General features: G+C 51.9%; 1 protein-coding gene and 1 long non-coding RNA gene across 3 annotated transcripts in view; both read left to right on the top strand.

Moving 5' to 3' along the window:
• HLCS (holocarboxylase synthetase) overlaps nucleotides 1-20,914 on the top strand; it is a 161,837-nt gene that overhangs the window by 21,876 nt on the left and 119,047 nt on the right. For both annotated transcript variants that reach the window (XM_054713531.1, XM_054713532.1), the window contains exon 6: nucleotides 18,274-18,545. In XM_054713531.1, the coding sequence (XP_054569506.1) occupies nucleotides 18,274-18,545 (272 nt within the window). The remainder of the gene's footprint in view (nucleotides 1-18,273; nucleotides 18,546-20,914) is intronic.
• Nucleotides 20,188-20,694, top strand: LOC129148530 (uncharacterized). Its single transcript, XR_008555493.1, has 2 exons — nucleotides 20,188-20,398; nucleotides 20,483-20,694. It is a non-coding gene; the product is annotated as an uncharacterized LOC129148530 (long non-coding RNA).

Genomic DNA, 20,914 nt, shown 5'->3' with positions numbered 1-20,914 from the left:
GCGCGGAAGATTTATGAGGCACCTCGTGCCGCCACATGACCGCGATGTGAGTGAGAGAGACTGGCACGGGGATCCGCGTAGAAACATAGGCCCAAAGTGCAGCTGGCCCTCGGTGTTTGCAAGGGGTGTGTCCTGAGACCCTCAGCGACACCCAAACGCCACGGTGTCGTGCGATTTCCGCTGTGAAATCCAGCCAGTATGATTCTGCGGCGTCACCGTGCGTGATCAGACGGGGCAGCCAGCTCCTGAGGGGCAGACTCCTGGTGGCCGAGCGTACCTCCTCTCTGACCGGGGTCTCGCCGGTTCCTTGAACCTCCCAGGGGCGGGATTGAAATTCGGGCCTCAGCAAATTTATGATCTGTCAAAGTAAACCAGTAAAACACATGAGCACATGCACACCACACACATATACCCACAGAAAAAAGACTGGAAGGAAAGACAGTGCATATATGGTTATTTTTGGGTGGTGGGCTAAGAGCGATTTTAATAAGCTTTTAAAACTTTCGTTGTATTTTTTCAAATTTTCTACAATGCACCTGTATTATTTTTATAAAGAGCAAACCCAGTTATTAACAATTAAAAACCAAATTACTCTATGTCAGTAGACTTTGAAGGCATTATTCCATAAAGTGTCAAAACTTGAATAAGAGGCAAGAAGTCCCATATCGCCCTGGCTGGTTTGGCTTCAGGGGTAGAGCGTCAGCCTGCGTGGACTGAAGGGTCCCGGGTTTGATTCTGGTCAAGGGCACATCCCCTGGGCTGAGGGCTCGATCCCCAGTAGGGGCCGTGCAGGAGGCAGCCAATCAATGATTCTCTCTCATCGTTGATGTTTCTCTCCCTCCCTCTCTGAAATCAATAAAAAGATATTTAAAAGAAAAGTCCCATCTAGGTGTTGATATTGGCTTAATGTTTGACATCTGTATTAATTATATGAAAAGTGTCAGCTTTGTTAGTAAATGACTCGCACTGGTGAGTGGCCATTAGGCTTGATTGTGGCTCTCAGGCCCCAGCCGTCCCGGCTCCTGGGGGTGGGAGGTCCTTCCGGGTCAGGATTGGAGCGGCTCTCCTCCCCGCTGCTTGGATGCAGCCGTTTCTTGATGGAGCCCCGTGAACTCTTTCTCGGAGAGGCCCACACCCGTGCTGACACCCAATGGGGAGTCCTTCCCGGCAGGTGACCCCCTTTCTGGGGTGTGGGCGGGGCACCATTCGCATGAGCCACACGCTGGCCCCCAGGGTTCTGAGGAGTGAGATTTCGGGGCGGCCACCACCCCGCCCTGCCATTGGTGGTGACGAGAAGTCAGCAGGAAGATGCCTTCATTGTGGGGGACGTGAGTGTGTTTATGAGCATCACCGATTTTATGGAAAAAACAGTTCTTTCCCTTACGGAACCTACAGTCCAACTGAGAAACGCCCCCTCTTGCTTCCGTTTTGATTTCCGCCAGGGACGGGGCAGAAAGAAGAGGGTGTGCAGTGGCGGCCTGTGGGGGCTGCCCCACACGGATGCGGGAACCCCAACGGCGCAGACAGAGCCTCAGCCTCCTCCGCCCCTGCAGAGCAGCTGCCTGGGGTCCCTTTCCATCCCCCAGCCTGGGCGGAGGGGGAGGAGGAGGAGGAGATGGAGGAGGAAGAGGAGATGGAGGAGGAGGAGGAGGAGGAGGAGGAGGAGGAGGAGATGGAGGAGGAAGAGGAGATGGAGGAGGAGGAGGAGGAGGAGGAGGAGGAGGAGGAGGAGGAAGAGGAGGGACAGTGCCCAGCCACCCGGCTCTCCCCTTCCCCTGGGACACCCCGCTCTTTCAGAAACCACAGAGCCGGGATTCTTTGGGGCGTTCCTCTGGCTGATCGCTAATGTGGGGGGACCTGGGAGAAGCAGGCAGGATGTTGGCAGCCTGGCGAGGGCGCATGTGGTTCCTTTGCCTTGGGGTCGAGGTGTAACTGTAACAAGAAGTGACAACTGGGTTTGTTATTAAAGCAACTGGCGGAAAATCTCCCTGTCTGTGTGCGTAACTGGTAGTGTGGGAGTTGGGGGATGGATCAGATAGGCTTAAAGACAGAAACCAGCCCTGACCGGTGTGGCTCCGTGGATAGAGCGTCGGCCTGCGGACTGAAGGGTCCCAGGTTCCATTCCGGTCAAGGGCATGTACCTTGGTTGCGGGCACATCCCCAGTGGGGGGTGTGCAGGAGGCAGCTGATTGATGTTTCTCTCTCATCGATGTTTCTAACTCTCTATCCCTCTCCCTTCCTCTCTGTAAAAAAATCAATGAAATATATTTTAAAAAAAGACAGAAACTAGTCTCACATTTTGATTTGATTCAACCCCAAGTAATTTGCCGTGACCCCCCCCCCCCCCTCCAAATAACAGCAACATTGTTGATCACGATAGTTTGGTAGCTGTAAACAGGTCAGAAAATCCCTGTCCAGTCCCTTCCACCAGGAATTCCCTCCTTGATGCTGGTTGCTTTAGGAAGAATCTTAGCCTAAATCGCACCATACGGTTCCAATTCTTCCTTCTCCTACCGGCCACTTCCTGTCGCCAACACCGCGTGCCTACTCAGTGTGTGACCTCGCTGCGGCCGTTTCTGGAACACGAGATGATCTCTCATGTCACAGCGCTCGTTACAGCTCACCAAGTGCCTTCACGCGTGCCGCGGTCTCCTGGGTCTCCCGGGGGCCCTGGGGCGGGGGGCCCAGTGGAGAGCCTCAGGTCTGATGCTCAGTTCATCAGAATTCTCTGCGTGTGTTTTTAGCGCGGTGTCTGGTACGGGACGCTTCCTCCCTTCACCTCTAATCCCCGTCCTGCGTCTTGAATGTGCAGCGAGAGGAACTTCGGGTGTTCCTCTTGAGAGACCAATGTTCGGGGTCCCCGGGAGAGACGCTCCGAGTTCCAGGTGCGCCCTGAATAGCTTCTGACGGCGGCGGACGCGCTGGTGGCAGCTCTTCCGCGGCCCGGGAGGCGCAGCTGGCAGATGAAAGGCAGCCTTTCAGAGCCGTCCGCGATGGCTGCTCGCGAGGCTCTTTCATGCCCCGTCTCTCCTCTCCTCTTCCCTCGCCCCTGCCCTCAGCAGCGCCTTTTGTTCATTTTAACTGACTTCCTGGTGTCCAACACAATACCTGTGGCGTAGGTGACATGATGGGTTTGACACTGAAGCAAAAGGAAGGAATGACGCGTGGGGTGGTTTCCTTAGCTGCCTTTATTCTATTCTTTTATTTATTTTTTTTTGGGGGGGGAGGCTTTTCAGCTACTGTACACACTGTATTCTCATTGAATCCCGCTTCCACAGGAATGTGTCGGGGCAGCGCCTTTGGAGTAAATCCCGGGCTGACGTCCGGGCGGAGGCTGAGCGGTGGGGAAGCAGGCCCACCTTGGGTAGTTTGCCGCGGCTGCCGGTGGGGTGAGGTTTGGGGGTTCTCTGTGTCGCCCTCTTGCTGGCTGGCCTGGGGAAGGGCAGCCGGGTCTCTGAGCGGCAGCGACCTCTTCCCCAGCGGCCGGCCGTGTCCTAGGGTAGCGGCCTATCTCGGACGGCGGTGTGACTTCCTCGGACTATTTCTATCCACCGCGGTGCAGACGCAGATTGGTGGATGGGAAGCAGGCTCCTCTGGAATAAAAAATCACCCAGGACCAAATGTTTCAGGCCCGCACATCAGGCCCTAATAGCTGCCATGTGTGCGCGGGCCGGGACGTGGAGGGAGCTCCGGGGAAGCAGATTGAAGCTGCCTCGGGGAGTCGTGTGGCGTCCTGGTCTTCGGAGCAGATTTCTGTCTCCCAAGTCGGAAAAAGACAGCCGGGGCGGGAGCCCGCACTGGGGCCGGGTGGGAGGGCGCGATCCAAGGCCCGCACCTTCCTTGTGGTCGCGCCCAGGCGTGGAGCCGAAGCCGAGGGCCGGGAGCGTGGCTCTCGCTCAGCGACGCTGGGGCTGGGACCTGCCCTCCCCTGAGTGACGGGTCCTTCACTTTCCGGGATCTGACTGACAGGTGGGGGCACCTGGTGACTGCGTCCATGCTAATCCCCTGAGAAGGCTGCTCCAGGAATTGTGCCGTCTAGAAAACATGTTCGTGGTGTTTCTGGATTTCAAGACTGACGGGCAATTTGTGGGGCCGCGTGGCGTCGAATCCTCTGCACGCCCCGCCGGCGGGGACCAGCGGCGGCTCCCTGTGCTGGATCTGGGGGGCCGCCAGGCAGGGGGAGGCCTCTTTGGCTTCCTCTGAGAGCGGGCCAGCAGCGTAGCGGCGGGAGGCTCAGCCCAGGTCGGTCGGTCGGTCGGTCTGTCTGTCCATCAGTCCCTTTCTCTCGCAGACAGGAGAGTGCGAGTCACTTCCTTAGTTTAGTTCTTGTCCCGGCCCCGTCGCTGCTTCTCAGTAGATGCATCTGCCCAGGCCCCGCGGGGCCGGTGAGGCCACGGCCCAGGGACCCCACGCTCCTGGTTGTCTTCTGCACCGTCCCTGCTTGCGCGTCCCCCTTTCTGAAGCCGCTCCCAGGCTCCCAGGCCCCGGCGTGGGGCGCCGTCGGGGGGAGAAGCGTTGGTGTCACGCACTGCGGCTGGCTCATTGCTCAGGGAGCTGCTCTCCCTCCCAAGGACGCTGGAGCTCACACCCCTGGTCAGCTGAGCGGCACCCTGCATGCCAGCACCTTGGTCTCTAGGACATTGTTTTAGCCAGTTAACTACCACCTGTCCAAAATGGAAACCATCCCCACACGCCACGATATTTTGAATTTAACTAAAAAAAATCAATTTGCAATGAATATTATAAAAATAAATAGATTACTCACAATTTGGGTGTTCTTGAATATTTTCAGCTGAAAATTCTCACAAAAAATGATTTTAAAGTTGGTCAGGGCTGCCACTTAGGGAGAACATTTTAAAAATATATATTTTATTGATTTTTTACAGAAAGGAAGGGAGAGAGATAGAGAGTTAGAAACATGGATGAGAGAGAAACATCCATCAGCTGCCTCCTGCACACTCCCTACTGGGGATGTGCCCACAACCAAGGTACATGCCCTTGACCGGAATCGAACCTGAGACCTTTCAGTCCGCAGGCCGACGCTCTATCCACTGAGCCAAACCGGTTTCGGCCTTTTTTTTTTTTTCTTTTTTTTAATAGATGTGCGTGGCGTGTGGGGAAGGCCCGCCGCTTGCGTCTACAGACGCTTATGGCGTCAATGGGTTAATTTCTCGTCCTCGGTGGCCCCGAGTCTTTCTAATCTTAACATGAATATGAAGATGTCTGTACACATGTTTGTTTTAGCTAAAGCTTCGGGAAAGGGCTGGAAGGTTGCGGGACTAGAACCAGGGAAACGGACTCTCGGTCGACACCGCCTGCCACGGGGTTTTGTTGGGGGTGTGTGAGTTCTGTGTGTCTCCCTGCGGGGGTCCAAGGTGGGGAGAGAGAGGCGATGGGTGAAGAGATGGGTTGTGGGAGCACTCACACCCCAAGATTTACATGCAGATTCTCAGGAGAACCTCGTGGGCGGGTGGCCTGGCCCGGGTAGCGGCAGGACGCGGGGCCGCCGCACGGGGCTTGGTCAGTCAGTGTCTGTCCTGAGCCCTGAGCTGGACAAACTCCCGGTTTGGTCCCGGTTGCCGTCGCAGGCAGAGGGAACGTCTGAGATATTGAAATGGGGTGTCCTTCCTAGAAAACGGGGAAAGCTTGGCCTCTGTGCCGCGGGAAAGTGCCTGGCGAGCTGTCTTCTTGTCTCTGAGCAAAAATGAACCCCACCTACAGGGCTTAGCACGGTGACTGAGTGAGGGCTCCGCTCCCCCCTCCTGCTTTCGGGCTCGGTAACTAAGGAAAAATGTCTCTTAAAGGAAAACAGTCCATCGTGGTTTCATAAGTGAAAAAATGATGGTTCATTTTTCGGGGGGGATGGGGTGGGAGAGGGGCATGGCCAGACTCTCCCAGCCTAGAATCGCCTAGATTATTCTAGACTGCTGCTTTCCATGGCAACCTCGATATACGCGATGATTTACAGGTGTTCTTATTTATTTTTGGCTGTTTAGCCTATACAACGCTTTAAAGGTCGAAGGTCTTCGTTTCGAAGGTCCTCCTCTCTGAGAGCATTTCCCTCCGTGGTGATGGGATTAGGCGTCTCAGGCTCACTGAGTGGGATTGTCACAGACGATGGCCTTTTAGAGGACAGCCCACTGCCTCTGAGCTCTCAGTCCCTGACCTTCTCTCTCTCTCCGGTTGGGGGAGGGCCGGTGAAATGACCCGTCACAGCTTTTCCCGGACTCTGCAGTGGCACGCTGGTTCCAGGAGAGCCATTAGATGCAAAGCAAACAAACAAACAAAAACAACCACAAAAAAACAAAAACAAAAAACTAAAAAATTATTTTTAAGTGGTTCCTTTGATGCATTCTTTTCTAAGAATTCGTGATTATAACCATTTTCACTTTAAACTGGAACAGTTTGATAACCTCCATCCACAGTTCATTGCAGCACAACGAAAGGAAGTTCTGCTTCTGCTTTGTCTTATCTCAGGCTCTTTCTCCAGCCCGTCTCCCCGGTAACTTAAGGGTCATCAGTGCCACGCAGCGTAGCGGCCTCAGATGTACAAACCGGGTGTGTTTTCCAAGTTTGTGTGCTACATGGCTGTTTTCAAGTCATGTGTGCCAGAGGTTTTCTTCCCAGCTCACGGAAACCCTCGCGCTCCGCAGTGCGGTCCCACCACGGGTCCCACCTCGTGGTCCTGCGTCTGACAGACTCTGGCCGGCGATCAGGAGCGCAGGGGGACCCTGACTGCTTCTCCCTGCGTCCCCGGCGGTCGACTCAGAATTTAAGGGCTTTACTATCTTCCAGGCCCTGCTCAGCCACACACAGTCTCGTTGGACCCCTAGTAATACCGTGGTAGGTGTCCGTATGGAGAAGTAATGAACTCTAATGGGGAGGCTAATATTTTTCTTATATTTAAGAAAACATTTTTTATTCTTTCGCGCAATTGTTTGTACAAATGAAAAAATTCAGGGTGGTGCCTTTTCTACAACCAGTAAATTTTGTTAAGCTGCCAACCCTGGTGAGTAGATGAAACACAGTTTATTCTGGTATTATTATTTATTAATTATTGTATTCTTTTCCATACAAACAACTATAAACCTACTTTAACAAATATGTTTTTATTGATTTCAGACAAGAAGGGGGAGGGAGAGAGAGATAGAAATATCAATGATGAGAGAGAATCATGGATCGGCTGCCTCCCGCACGCCCCACGCTGGGGATGGAGCCTGCAACCTGAGCATGTGCCCTGACCGGGAATCGAACCGTGACCTCCTGGTTCATAGGTTGATTCTCAGACACTGAGCCACGCTGGCCGGGCTGTAAACCTACTTTTGCCCCACCCTGTATTTCATAGAAAATCTCCCACATACAAAAAATAAACAGACGAATGTCCTGACCCCTGTGTGGTCAGCAAGCCACTTCACGCTTTTCTATTCTGGCCAGTGTTATCTCATCCATTCCTATCCACTCCTCCTCCTCCTGTTTATTTTGAAGCAAATGTCAGATCAGATCGCTCATCTGTAAATATTTTATTTTTTTATATTTTATTGATTTTTTACAGAGAGCAAGGGAGAGGGTTAGTGAGCTAGAAACATCAATGAGAGCGAAACATTGATCAGCTGCCTCCTGCACACCCCCCCCCGCCCCCCCCCCCCGCACTGGGGATGTGCCCGCAACCAAGGTGCATGCCCTTGACCTGAATCGAACCTGGGACCCTTCAGTCCGCAGGCCATCGCTCTATCCACTGAGCCAAACCGGTCAGGGCTGTAAATATTTTAGTATGTACGTCTAAAAGATCAGAGCACTATTTAAAAATACAGCCAAATACCGCTATCACACCAAAACCACGATGCCTTCACACAGTCCCGCCGCAGCCAGCGTCCCAGTTTCCAGGGACAGACTCTTGGAAGAGGGGCTGGCTCACCCGTGCACGGGGTCCCTCGTGAAATGAACCCGAGAAAGAAGCAGCTAGAGCTAACCCCTGGCCGCTTTGGGGGGAGTGATTTAGAAAGCTGATTTCCGTGCCTCTTTTGAATGCCATGTTTTACCCCCGTCATTAGGCCATTCTGAAAACGACAACCAATTGCCGTTTGTAATAACGTGCAAAGCCACCCGCACCTTGAGATGGGAGTTTTGTCCCGCCCTCCCCTGCAGAGCTAGCGGGAGTCCCTCACCCCCTCTTTTCTGCCTGCGCAGCCCTGGTTTCCCGGGGCGGGGGCGGGGGCGGCATTGATTCTCGCTCCGTATGCTTTCGCTTCAGGTTGACGTCTAGCCTTTGACCCAGCCACTTTCTTACAATAAACAGTTTGTTGATGAGAGCAGCTGCCCCGCAGATTGTTTCCAGATTGTTCTCCGGCGGAGGAGAGCGTGCACCTTACGGAGAAGCCGGCTGGGCTGCGGCTCCTCCCCGCGCTGTCTGCCTGTCTGCCTGTCTGCCTGTCTGCCTGTCTGCCTGTCTGCCTGCCTGTCTGCCTGTCTGTCTGTCTGTCTGCCTGCCTGTCTATCTGTCTCTGCCTGTCTGTCTGTCTGCCTGCCTGTCTGCCTGTCTGCCTGTCTGTCTGTCTGTCTGTCTGTCTGCCTGTCTGCCTGTCTGCCTGTCTGCCTGCCTGTCTGCCTGTCTGTCTGCCTGTCTGCCTGTCTGCCTGTCTGCCTGCCTGTCTGCCTGCCTGTCTGCCTGCCTGCCTGTCTGCCTGTCTGCCTGCCTGTCTGCCTGTCTGTCTGCCTGTCTGCCTGTCTGCCTGCCTGCCTGTCTGCCTGTCTGTCTGTCTGCCTGTCTGCCTTTGAAGCCGGCTGTCAGCCTCGGAGCGCTGAGCTGTTTATATCAGGGAAACGGCGTGAATCCGGATCAGAAATCGGGGCTCACCGTCTTGACTGTTTTATTTTATTCTCCGAATGAATGATGGCGTTTTCTAGAAGTTTCTGCCATGTTCCTTACATTGCAGTAGGAATTCCTAGCAGTCAGTATGTGGGAATGCGTGTGCCGGTGGTGCCGGGTGGGGAAGTGGACGGGACATACTTTATTTTGTGTAGAAACCGGGTTCCTGGACTATTTAAAGGAACAAGGTAACTCGCGAACTGTTACTATATTGCCCTTTAGAAATAAGGCAGTACTTTAAATATATATATATACACACACACACACACACACACACACACACACACATATATACACACACATATATATATATATATACATATATATATATATATATGTATGTATATACATATATATATGTTTTTGTTGTTTTTAAAAATATATATTTATATTGATTTCAGAGAGAAATGGAGAGGGAGAGAGAGAGAGAAACATCAATGATGAGAGAGAATCATGGCTTGGCTGCCTCCTGCACACCCCCCACTAGGCATTGAGCCCGCAACCCAGGCATGTGCCCTGACCGGGAATTGAACCTGGGGCCCTTCAGTCCACAGGCCGACCCTCTATCCACTGAGCCAAACCGGCCAGGGATATATATATATATGTTTTTATTGATTTCAGAGAGGAAGGGAGAGGGGAAGAGATAGGAACATCGATGATGACAGAGAATCATTGATTGGCTGCCTCCTGCACACCCCCTTCTTGTGATTGAGCCCACAACTCAGGCATGTGCCTTTGACCAGAATCAACTGGGGACCCTTCAGTCTGTAGGCTGACGCTCTATCCACTGAGCCAAACCGGCTAGGGTGTTTTTTTAATGCAAAGGACAGGTACCCTGATGACGGGGTAATTTATGCGGCTCAGAGGTGCCCCTTTGCTTGGCTTTCTGCTGCTCCCCCAGCCGCCCGGGCTGCCGCCTGGACTGGCCCGCCTGCCGCGGCAGCTTCATTAGGGTCAGACTTCCAGCCGCGGAGCCAGCCCGTTTCACCAAACTGGCCACCAGGGGCTGCTGTCAGGACGGTGAGGCTGAGCTCACCTCCCCAGGGGCCAGTTGACTGTTTCTACAACCAGTAAATTTTGTTAAGCTACCAATCCTGGTTCCCCCGCTCAGTCTCACCGCCAGCCTCCCGTCCCCAGGCCGCTCACGGCGTGTCCCTCCAGCCAGGTATTACGTCGGCCCTGGACGCAGTTCAAGACCCGAGATGAAGACTTGTGTGCTTTTCATTCAGTGCCAGTAAGCTGTTACTAACACGCTGATTCCACACACACCGCAGAGCTTCGTGAAACGCGCTGGGGTCTGCGCTCGGGGACCCGCTTCCTGCGTTTGGACTCCAGGGTCCGGGCCTCCGGGGGAGTGGCCCTTGGTGATCAAAATCTGCTTTTTCTGGAAGGTGTTCTTGCCCGGAGTGGCCCCAGCAACTCCTTCCGAGCGTAGACAGCACGGAGGGTCCTGCTGACCCACCGAGGCGTGAAATGCTAAAAGGTATTCTTGGTGGTTGTTTTTTGACTTTTTTTTTTAAACAAAAATTGTATCTTTGATGATTCCAGGATTAACAGCAGAGCAGAAATGTACAGCGAAATATCAGAGCTGACAGGTGCCTTGGAGTGTCTGGAGCAAATTCCTTCATTTCCTCCCAACTTCTTATGTAAGGAAAACTGAAATGTAAGCAGGGCTGAAGGGGTAGCCACAAGCCCCACGCGGGCTGCCCCTGACTCAGCCCTGGTGGACATGAGATGAGGAGGGCTCGGGGGTTTGTGAAAGATGCCCGTGTTACTGCCTCTCGCAGCTCAGGACCTGGCGCCGCTGCGCACGGGAGCGTGTGCCGTCCCGGCCTGGCCTCTCGGAGTCGGCGGGCAGGGGCACCCGTTCCCGCTGGGCCCTGCCTGGTCTCCTGTCCCTGAAGAAGCCAGCGGCCTGCTGGTGTGCGATGCCTCTGGGTGGCCGGCGTCGCCCTCCCGGGCTCCATCCCGTCTTCCCCTGGGCCAACCTGTCTAAACTTCTTCCCATAGAATATATTTTCAAAGTGCTGCATTTTAGAACATGAAACGTCTTCGAGCGCTATGCTGTGAGGGCACCTGGTGGGTCTTTTATACCCAACCCAAGGATGCTAGCCCCGATCAAGGAAAATTCCGCCATCAATCACGCCATGAGTTACAGGATTTACAACTTTTCTTTCACCTTTTTTTTTTTTTTTTTTAAGATTTTCTAAAAATGATTTTTTTTTTTTTTGAGAGAGAGAGAGAGAGAGAGAGAGAGAGAGAGAGAAACATTGGTGTGAGAGCGAAATGTCGATTGGCTGCCTCCTGCACACGCCTACCAGGGATCGAGCCTGCAAGCTGAGCATGTGCCCTAACCGGGGATCTGACCGGCAGTCCTTGTGTGCATGGGAGAATGCCCAACCAGCTGACGCACACTGGCCAGGGCTCTGATTGCTTGCTTCTATGAGCTTTTTTTTTCTTCTTGGTGAAGGGTAAGTGGTGTAGAAATCTCCTGTGTTATTCATGTGAGTATCTGACTGCCCCATTCGACTGTAACCCAAGATCATTTGAAGGCAAGGACCATGTGTTGTCCATCTTGGTATCACGTTCCCCGTGTTTTGCCCACAGTAGGCATTCAGTCAGCGCGTTTCGTTAGGACATTGAAACGCGTTTGGCCTTTCCCACTAAGGCGCTGCGAAGCGCTTCCCCCGCTCCTGTGTCGGGGAGACCCGCGGGCTGGGGCGCAGGCCAGCACCAAGCAGCCAGCAGCTCCCACTGGCCCCCCCTTCTGTCTCGCTCAGTCACCCGTTACTCAGGTGGAACGGGAGTTTCGTAAACAACCACGTTCAGCCGTCGAGAAGAATCAGCGGTTGCTGTGCCTGAGGAGAACTGACAAGACGGCGTTCAGGGGGAAGTGGGGAGTCTTCTCTTTTATCAGCGTGCTTCCCAGGATGGAGGTGATGCCAGCGCCGCCGGCCGGTCCGCGGCTCCTTCCCGTGCACGCGCGGCCCCTTCTGCAACGAGACTCTTAGCCCGGCTCCTCGGCGTGCTGCGTGCGCATCTGCCCTTTGGCACTCGTAGGTGGCGTCCCGGGCTCCACCCCACGTGGCATTCCCTGGGACTCTCGGAATTTTCCAGTGTCGTGGTGACGACACATGGACCTTTGTTAAAGTAAGGGGACTGGATAGAAAGCTCTGGGCCTTCCCTAAATCCTCTGCAAACAGCCACCTCCCTTTTCAGGCCCCGTGGATATTTTACTATTGCAACCCGAGAGCTGTTCTGATTTCTACTGAGGAGCTAACACTGGGGACTAAACACTGAATCTTGAAGCTGATTGAAACACGAAGACACTGAGCCCTGGCCGGGTGGCTCAGTGGTCGGGGCATCAAAAGGCTGCGGGTTCCACCCCTGGTCAGAGCACCTACGCAGGTTACAAGTTTGATCCTTGGTCGGGGCACGTACAGGAGGCAACCGATCAATGTTTTCCTCTCCCCCCCCTTCCTCCCTCTCTAAAACAAACAAACAGAAACCACCCACACGTCCTTGAGGATTTAAGAAAAGGAGAAGGAAAGAGGCCTCATAGCTCTCCAGAGGGTCAAGGCCGGGCCCACAGGTTAGGGGCACACTGTATAGGACGGTGGCCTCTGGGACCTGAGTCTCGGCCCTGCCTGGCGCTCCAGGCCTGCCGCCCACTCGGCATCGTGGAGGAGTGGGAGGTCACACCTGTGCCGTGCGTGCCAGCCCAGGGCGAGCTGGGCAGGGCGCCCCACAGGTGTCCCACCCGCAGCGGGCTCACAGCGCAGAGCCTCCTCGGCGTCCCACGCCCGTCCCAGCCCCGGGAGCCTGTTTGTGTTGGACGGGGACAAAGGGCGGCGGTGCCGGCAGGCAGCCTTAATGAAGGCCCTGGAGACCCCTGCGGATGTGGAGCCCAAACCGGCCGCCAGTGCAAGTTAGCGCCTCTCGTAGGGGCGGTGGCCGCCTCTCTCCCTCCCTCCCTGCCCCCCCATCTCTCTTTTTCTCTCTCTCTGTCCCCACACTCGCAGGACGGGTTTCCCCTCTCAAATGAGCCCAGTTGGCCCAGCGGAGGTGTGATGCCCGTAAAACCAGCCTCGTTAGAAACGGCTTATTCATTACCTCTGTTTTACGGGTCCACCAGCCTCTGGTGCTCTTTCGCGAGTTGGCAGGTAACAAACATGCAGTAAGCCGTGGCCTCTCGGAGCCTCCGCCGAGCGATACGGTTACACAATAAAAGGAATACGGGGTGACCGACATTTACGGGGTGCCTCCTGTGTCCCGGGCCCCGGGGCCCGGGAGCGACTGTGCCGGGGGCGGACGGAGTGCTGGCCCACCTGTCGCACACAGGGGTGTCCTCTCGGGTCCCCGCTGCTCACCAGCGAAGGACCTGGGTGTGAGGGGGCTCATCTCGCTGCTGGGCCCACGAGGGGCCTCAGGGCTGGCTTGGGAGGGGGGTCCCTCCAGAGCGAGTCCCCTCGGCCAGCCCCCAGCCCCCTTGGGCTCTCTCCCAGCCGGGGTGTTGGCCTCTGTCCCAGCTACTCCGTCCCCCTCAGTGAGGTCAGCCCTGCTCTTACAGGAGCGTCCTCCTCTGGTGATGAAGGCGTGCAGTGCGTGTCCTCACGGTTGTGAAGACGCCGCCCACGTCAGCGTGGCCGTGGCTGTGACCAGTTTGTAAACGACAGCGGTAGGAACGGGTTTGTTGTTGTTATCTGTTCCTGTTTCCTCGAGCGTATTGGAGAATGAGACAGCCGTAAGAACGAGCTTGTGTTCCATGTCTGCGTGGATTCCTTTTCTGATTTACACACTGCTGGTTGCCTAGCAACGCACAGTGTTACGACTGAGGCACAACTAATGGGATTATTTGCAGAGGCCAGTGTGTCTCTGAGGTAGAAAACCTTTAGAGGTGAAGATAAGGTGTATCTGGGGAAGAGGAGGACCAAACCACAGGTGGTAATACGTACCGTATTTCGAGTCTAACACTGAATCAGAGGGATGGCTAAGCTTCATTTACTGAATCTTCTTGGATGGATGAATGTAGCCGATGAGACGAGTGATGGGTGAAATGGCTCTAATGGGACTGTGCGTAGCATCCTGCACTCCGTTCCAGTGGGTGTGCAGTGGTACCTCATTGTGGCTTCAGTTTGTATTTCCCTGGTGACTAAGGATGCTGGGTATTTTTTCGTGTACTCTTTGGCCACCTGATGCTTTCTCTTGGGTATTTCTGTTCAAACCTTTTCACTGATGTTCTAAGTTGAATTGTTTGTGTATTTATCCTTCTGTTTTAAGGACCTAAGAATATTCTGGATATAGGTCCTTTGTCGATAGATGTATTGAGAGTAGTTTCTCTCAGTCTGTTGTTTGTCTTTTCATTTTTCTTAACTTTCTCTCTGGAAGAGCAGCAGTTCTTAATGCTCTTAATTTTTATGCAGTCCAGTTTATCATTTTTTTTTTTCTTTTATGGTTCATGCTTCTTTTGTTCTATCTGAGAAAAGCTCTACCTATCCCAAGGTCAGAAAGTTTTGCTCCTATAATTTTATTTTAGAAGTTTCAGAGTTTTACATTTAGGTCTATGATTCGTTGATTCAATTTAACAAAAAAAGATTTTTTAACTGATTTTTTTTTAAAGAGCAGAATAGAGAGAGAGAGAGAGAGAGAGAGAGAGAGAAATATCAATGTGAGAGTGAGACATCTGTCAGAACCAGCAACCTTTTCGTACACAGGACGACGCCCAGCCAACTGAGGCACACCAGCAGGGCTCAGGTTAATTTTTGTATACATGCAGGATAAGATTTTTTTATTTGTCTGTTTTTTGCATATGCATGTACAGTTGTTTCAGTACCATGCATTAAAAAGATGATCCTTTTTTCAAGTGAATTGCCTTGGCACTTTTGTTGAAAATCAGTCAAACATATATTTGTGCCTCTGTTTCTGGACCCTGTTCTGTTTTAGTAATCTATGTCTGTCTGTACTCCAATTTCACACTATCTTCATTACTGCAGCTTTGTAATAAGTCTTGAAAGATAAATCTTCCAACTCCTCCCCCCCCCCCCCCCTGCCAAATTATCTTGGTCATTCTAGGTCTTTTCTATTTCTGTATATGTTTTAGAACCAGCTTATCAGTTTCTACAAAAAAAGCCCGCTAGGATTTTGATTGGAATTTCATGGAATTCATAGATTAATTTGGAGAGAATTGACATCTCATTAATATTGAGTCTTCCAATCCATGAACATGGTATATCTCCTCAGTTATGTTGAGCTCCTTTAATTTTCAAGTCAGGAGTATTTTGTAGTTTTCAGTGTACAGGTCTGGCACATATTTTGTTTAATTTGTCCCTAAATGTTTCAGGTCTATTAAAATGGTATTTTTACAAGTTTCAGACTCCAAATATTTACGGCTAATATATAGACATACACCAAGTTTTTGTATATTGACCTTGTATTTTGCGACCTTGCTGAACTCCCTTACTAGTTCTGGTACTTTTTTGGTAGATTCCTTAGTATCTTCATCAGTGTGTGCCATGTGTTCCAGCAAGAAACAAAGCCATGTTCACCTTTCCTGTGAATGGCTAGCGATCGACCCCCTAGTGCTGTGGCCAATTCAAAAGGGCCGGCAGTTATGTAACTATAAAAAATTCAGATTTTGGTTCTACCTAAATTGTATTTAATTAGCCTGAAATCTTAGAGAAAGGTAAAAATTAAATTCTTGAAGTTCAAATATTTTTTAAAAAAAACATTAATTAGAAGGTTTTTATGAATTTCATTGGGGTGAAAATTGATAGCAGTTGTTTTTTGTTTTCAATAGAATTAATTGGCTTCAAAGATTTCAAAGAGTTAGGTGGATTTGGGACTGGGGTTGGGTAACACTACTATGTCAGCCTATCTGCCTTGATATATATGATCCAGACCTCTTTTGTCAACAGAGTATCTACACTGCCTTAGTGGTCATTAGTAGACTTAAGCCAAGAATCAGGAATCCTTTTTCCTACACATGGCATCAGCTACTTGTACAGCTCTTAAGTCATTGTTGTAACTTGAGTGCATTTGAGGGGACATTCCAGGCAGATTTGCATCAAACAGGTAGTAATGCTGATATTTCTTGCAACCACAATTTTATTCTATTATCCAGGGATGACGGGTGTGGGAGAGCCTAAATACTTCCTTTGTGTACTAGGTTTTGATGGCTTAAAGTTGCATTCGACTATCGTGAATGTAAGTATTTATGGGTAGTATACGGTTATATTTCTTAAGAGGCTCCAGGCCTCATTTTATATCGTTTAGATTCTGTTTGTCCTGAGTAATTTACTTGGCTCCGTGTAAGTCCTGGAAGATTATGTGGAAGAAGTATAAGAGAAAAGAAAAACTTGCATTGCTTTCATCAATTTTATTTTTTGCATTTGTGCATCAAAGTATTGCTTTTAAAAACATAATTGGGACTATTACTTTCGTAATTAGTAGATATAGTAATCTATATATACACAGAAGTGTAAGTGACGGAACAACTGGAAGACTGGTTGACCCGTCGCTATGACCTGCGCTGACCACCAGGGGGCAGACGCTCAACACAGGAGCTGCCCCCTGGTGGTCAGTGCGCTCCCACCGCCAACTTCCCACGGCCGGCCAACCTGCCATGGCCCCTATCCACCCCCCCTCGGCTGGCTGGCCCCAATTGGCCCCATTTGGCCCCAATTGCCAGCCAGCCTGAATTCGTGCACCGGGCCTCTAGTGATGATATAAGTCTTTGAGAATCTGCTCCCAACTGGTGTGCAAATAAGAGCAGATATTCTACTTGGCCAGTCAGGTGGACCACATTGCCAAAGGGAAGTGTATTGGAGTTGTTGGAGTGAATTTTCTTAGCGCTTGTCATACGTCACACTCTGCGGTAGTTGTGTGTACACCCGCCGGCCTTTCGTCCTCTGTCCACTGTGGCACTGTTTGTGAGACACAGATATTTCTTAGATGAATGATGCCTAACTGTGTCAGATAACTCACTCCAGAGAGGACTCCCTGCTTTATTCGGTCCCGGAAGTTCTGTCGCCTGCCTCTGTTCCCTTCTGGTTTCACTCCGGTTTTCATTGACTTTGAGCGGGAGTTCCTATCACCTACACTCGCTGCGCCGAGTCACCACCTCACCTGCTTGGCTAGTGAAAGCGAGAGTCCGTGCAGACACTCCTGTAATCTAGATGGCTTACCCGCTTCACCACTGTGTGTCGTAGCCTGTGTGGTTCCCTGGGAATGTGAGGAAGGGACTTCAGACCTGTTCACTCAGTCCCTTCAGAGGGCTGACCAACATTTAAGGAGCAGAGTTGCTTGTCACGAGTGGCCAGATCTGAGGTTTGGGGGTCTCAGTCCGTTCAGGCTGTGAAACAGAATGGCATCGACTGGGCGGCTGGTCAAGGACAGAGTTATTTCTCCTGCTTCTGGAGCCGGGACGCCGGGACCAGGGTGCCAGCCTGGCTGGTTCTGGTGACGGCCGTCTTGTCGCTGTGTCCTCATTGGTGAGAGGGTGAGGGATCTCCCCGGGTGGCTTTGATAAAGGCACTAACCCCATTGAGGAGGGCCCCGCCCACATGACTAATCACCTCCCAAAGGTTCCACCTCCAAATGCTATCACTTTGGGGATTAGGATTTCAACATAAGAATTTGGGGGGCCCTAACCGGTTTGGCTCAGTGGATAGAACGTCGGCCTGCGGACTCAAGGGTCCCAGGTTCGATTCCGGTCAAGGGCATGTACCTTGGTTGCGGGCACATCCCCAGTAGGGAGTGTGCAAGAGGCAGCTGATCGATGTTTCTCTCTCATCGATGTTTCTAACTCTCTATCCCTCTCCCTTCCTCTCTGTAAAAAAATCAATAAAATATATTAAAAAAAAAAAGAATTTGGGGGGACACCAACATTTATTCCGTTACCTGTGCCTGTCGTTTATTCATTCTGTCTTCTTCCTCCATAGAGTGCATGTCCACGAAACGGCGAACAGGGACTGTGCTCGGAGGCTGAGCCGAATGCTCTCGGTAGCTCAGGGCCTGGGTTTGGGCTTTTCTCCCAGATAGGAGAACGGTTTCCTTGTGGGGAAAGTGTGAGGACACGCGTTTTCTGTAAAATGTGCAGGAGGCTAGAGGATTCCTAGGGAGCCCGAGAGCTGGAGGGGGCTTTGGAGAATTTAGGGCAGAAGGTGTGAGAAAGAGCTCTGCTCATTTTCTTGCATCCTGGTTTCTGAGTCGTTGATTTTGTAGTTTAAGCACTAGTGTCCTTGCTGCCTGTTGTATAATAGTCCCAACCTTCAGAACACACGAATGTAGCGTTTACTGGTCACGACTTAGGAAGTGCTGTGTGACCTAAGTGCCATCTTAAGGCAAAGCTACCCTCCTCTAATGCAATGCCGCGTTACCACCTCTCCATTTCCTTCTTTGCGACGCAGGAGATCCGGGACCCTCTCATGCGGTGGCTGGAGAAATGCATGGATGCCGGAGGAGTGATAAAGTCCAGCAAGCTCTCCCTCAAGTTTGTCCCGTCCCACACGCCGGAAACGGAAGTCACCCCAACCGCCCTCCCCGTGGTGACGGACACGACGGCCTTCTCCTGCGCACATTTTGACTTGGAGATCTACCGGCAGAATCTGCAGACAAAGCAACTCGGGAGAGTGGTTCTGTTTGCTGAAGTGACGTCCTCCACCATGAACCTTCTGGACGGGTAAGTTGACCCGTGCAGATGAGTCCTACTGTGCAGATGAGTCCTACTACGCGAAGGTTCGTTCCCTCCAACCAGTGCTGGGGAGAAGGGATAGGCGCGTCGAACAAGAACTCCATCATCCCGTCATCCCGTCAGGAAGGTGGGCGTGGGCCTGGCCCAGGAGACTCAGCTGCAGGGGGAGAGATGAAGTGCAGTTCTTTGATCACAGGCGTGTGTCCTAAAGATGGGTGGTTCCGGTGCCTGCGACTCTTTGTTCAGTCACACCTTTCAGGGTGTTCGTGGGGAAAAGCACACCGTGAAAAGCCACGTTTAACAGGTGGCGTTGTCGTTCAAGCTATCGTTTCGCTTCCGCGTTGCTAGCACCGGCGTTAGACGGTTAGTTTACATTCTTTGCGGGGGGGGGGGGGGGGGGGGGCGTCAGGAGAGCCGGTTTGCACGACCGACATGCACGCCGTGTTCCGCTGAAACAGATCGGAGCTTTGTGCTCTGCTGCGCTCCTGCCCAGGACATTTTTGGAGCGCTCTGTCATCCCATGTGGATGGTCGAAATTTACTGAAAACGTTCCTTTCTGTTCCTTCTGCTTCCCGGACGTTGATTAAAGGTTAAAAAATGGAAAACAGATGAAAGGACTTGTTTAAACTCCCAAATTAGTCAGGATTAATTAATGCTCTTATTTTGAGATAGTTTAACAAGTAGGGTTACAGAGGGGGTGAATAAGAAAAGCATCTTCCTTCAACATGGGACTAAAATGTAAGGAATGTAAGAGTCCCCCCCAAAACCCAGATTTCCCCCGGTTTCAGACACTTCCCCCTGTTAGACTGCATGGTTAGCTGCATAACTCAATGTATGGAACATATGGGAATACTTGGCCTCTCTCCTTAATAATAACTTGTGGAATTTGATAGCATGTTGATATCAAACGGTAACGTTAGGATTTCTTGACCCTCATTCTCAGAGCCATGGAAATGGCAGCTTTACTGAGTACAGAGAATGTAGGACAAGCATTCGTCAGGCAGCGGTTTTCAGCCTTTTCCCTCTCACGGCACACATAAGCTAATTACTAAAATCTGCAGCACACAGAATGTGGTTTTTGCCGATTCGACACAGGACAATAGGTGTGATTTTTATTCATTCACATCGGACGCCTGTTGTTGTGTTGGCTGTTGTCATTTTCTGTTGGACAGCCTAAGGGAAAAGCGGTCCGTGCCCCCGACTAAATAGTCAGGTGTTGTGTGTTTATAAGTTCCTGCAGCACAGCCGTTGAACATCGCTGGTGTAGGGCCGTGGTCGGCAAACGGCGGCTCGCGAGCCACAGGCGGCTCTTTGGCCCCTTGAGTGTGGCTCTCCCACCAAATACCACGTACAGTGCGATTGAAACTTCGTGGCCCATGCGCAGAAGTCGGTTTTCGGCTCTCAAAAGAAATGTCAATCGTTGTACTGTTGATATTTGGCTCTGTTGGCTGATGAGTTTGCCGACCACGGGTGTAGGGGAATTGACAGAGTGGGGCGAGCAGTAGGAAGGGGAATATGGTAGCCACAGTTCTTGTTTACTGAGCTGTTTGTGTGGTCATAGTACTCCCCCCCAGTGTTCCATCTCTCCTGCCTTCACTCCCCCCCCGCCTCCTCCCCCCGCCCCCGCCCAAGGAGAGAAGACGCCTGTTCTTGCCGGCGTAACAGTCCTACTTGCTGTACAAACCTGGGATAATCTTGTTACTCAGATGAACTGTCTGTTACATTGAGAGGGTGACCCATTATAACTACATCTTCTCCAAAAGTCACCCCTGGCACTGAACACGAGACCCGGGAAAGTGGAATGCGGGTGGAAGAACATGGGCACTTCCGGGCCTTTTCTGGTATTTCCGGGGACGCGCGTGAAGATTACTTCGTGTTGGACGATCTTGAAACTTCGGGGTAATGGTCTGTGTGCTTGTGTATAGGGCAGCGCGTTACCCAGATGCCGGTGGCGCCCGCCAGGGTGCGCGGGCCGAGGCTCCGTGCGAGCGAACGGGCGCTCGGGTTTCCTTACGCCCGGGAGCCTGTGTTTAGGCTGGAAAAGAATGCCATGCAAACACACGGCTTCAGCGCCCTGAAGATGGGTAAGCTCTTTTTTGATATTGAACTTTTAATAAAAAAATAAGGATTCTGTCTATGCAGCGTGGCTCTGTAAACATGTGTAGCTGAGCTCGATGATAGGGGAGCCGGAAACTTCCGTAGGATGAAGACTTTCTGTTTTTACGAAAGAAAAATATTTTAACTCTCCCGGGGGCATTTACACATCTTTTCTGTTTCTCCTCCTGCCTGGTCTCTGTCGGGCGCAGAGGGAAAGGGCTTTGATGGCTGATGGCTGACCCTCTGCTGGGCTCAGAGCA

This window comes from Eptesicus fuscus, chromosome 3 (genome assembly GCF_027574615.1).
Source record: "Eptesicus fuscus isolate TK198812 chromosome 3, DD_ASM_mEF_20220401, whole genome shotgun sequence".
Taxonomy (NCBI): domain Eukaryota; kingdom Metazoa; phylum Chordata; class Mammalia; order Chiroptera; family Vespertilionidae; genus Eptesicus; species Eptesicus fuscus.
The sequence above is the reverse complement of the archived record's forward strand: the minus strand, read 5'-3'. Positions and strand labels throughout refer to the sequence as shown.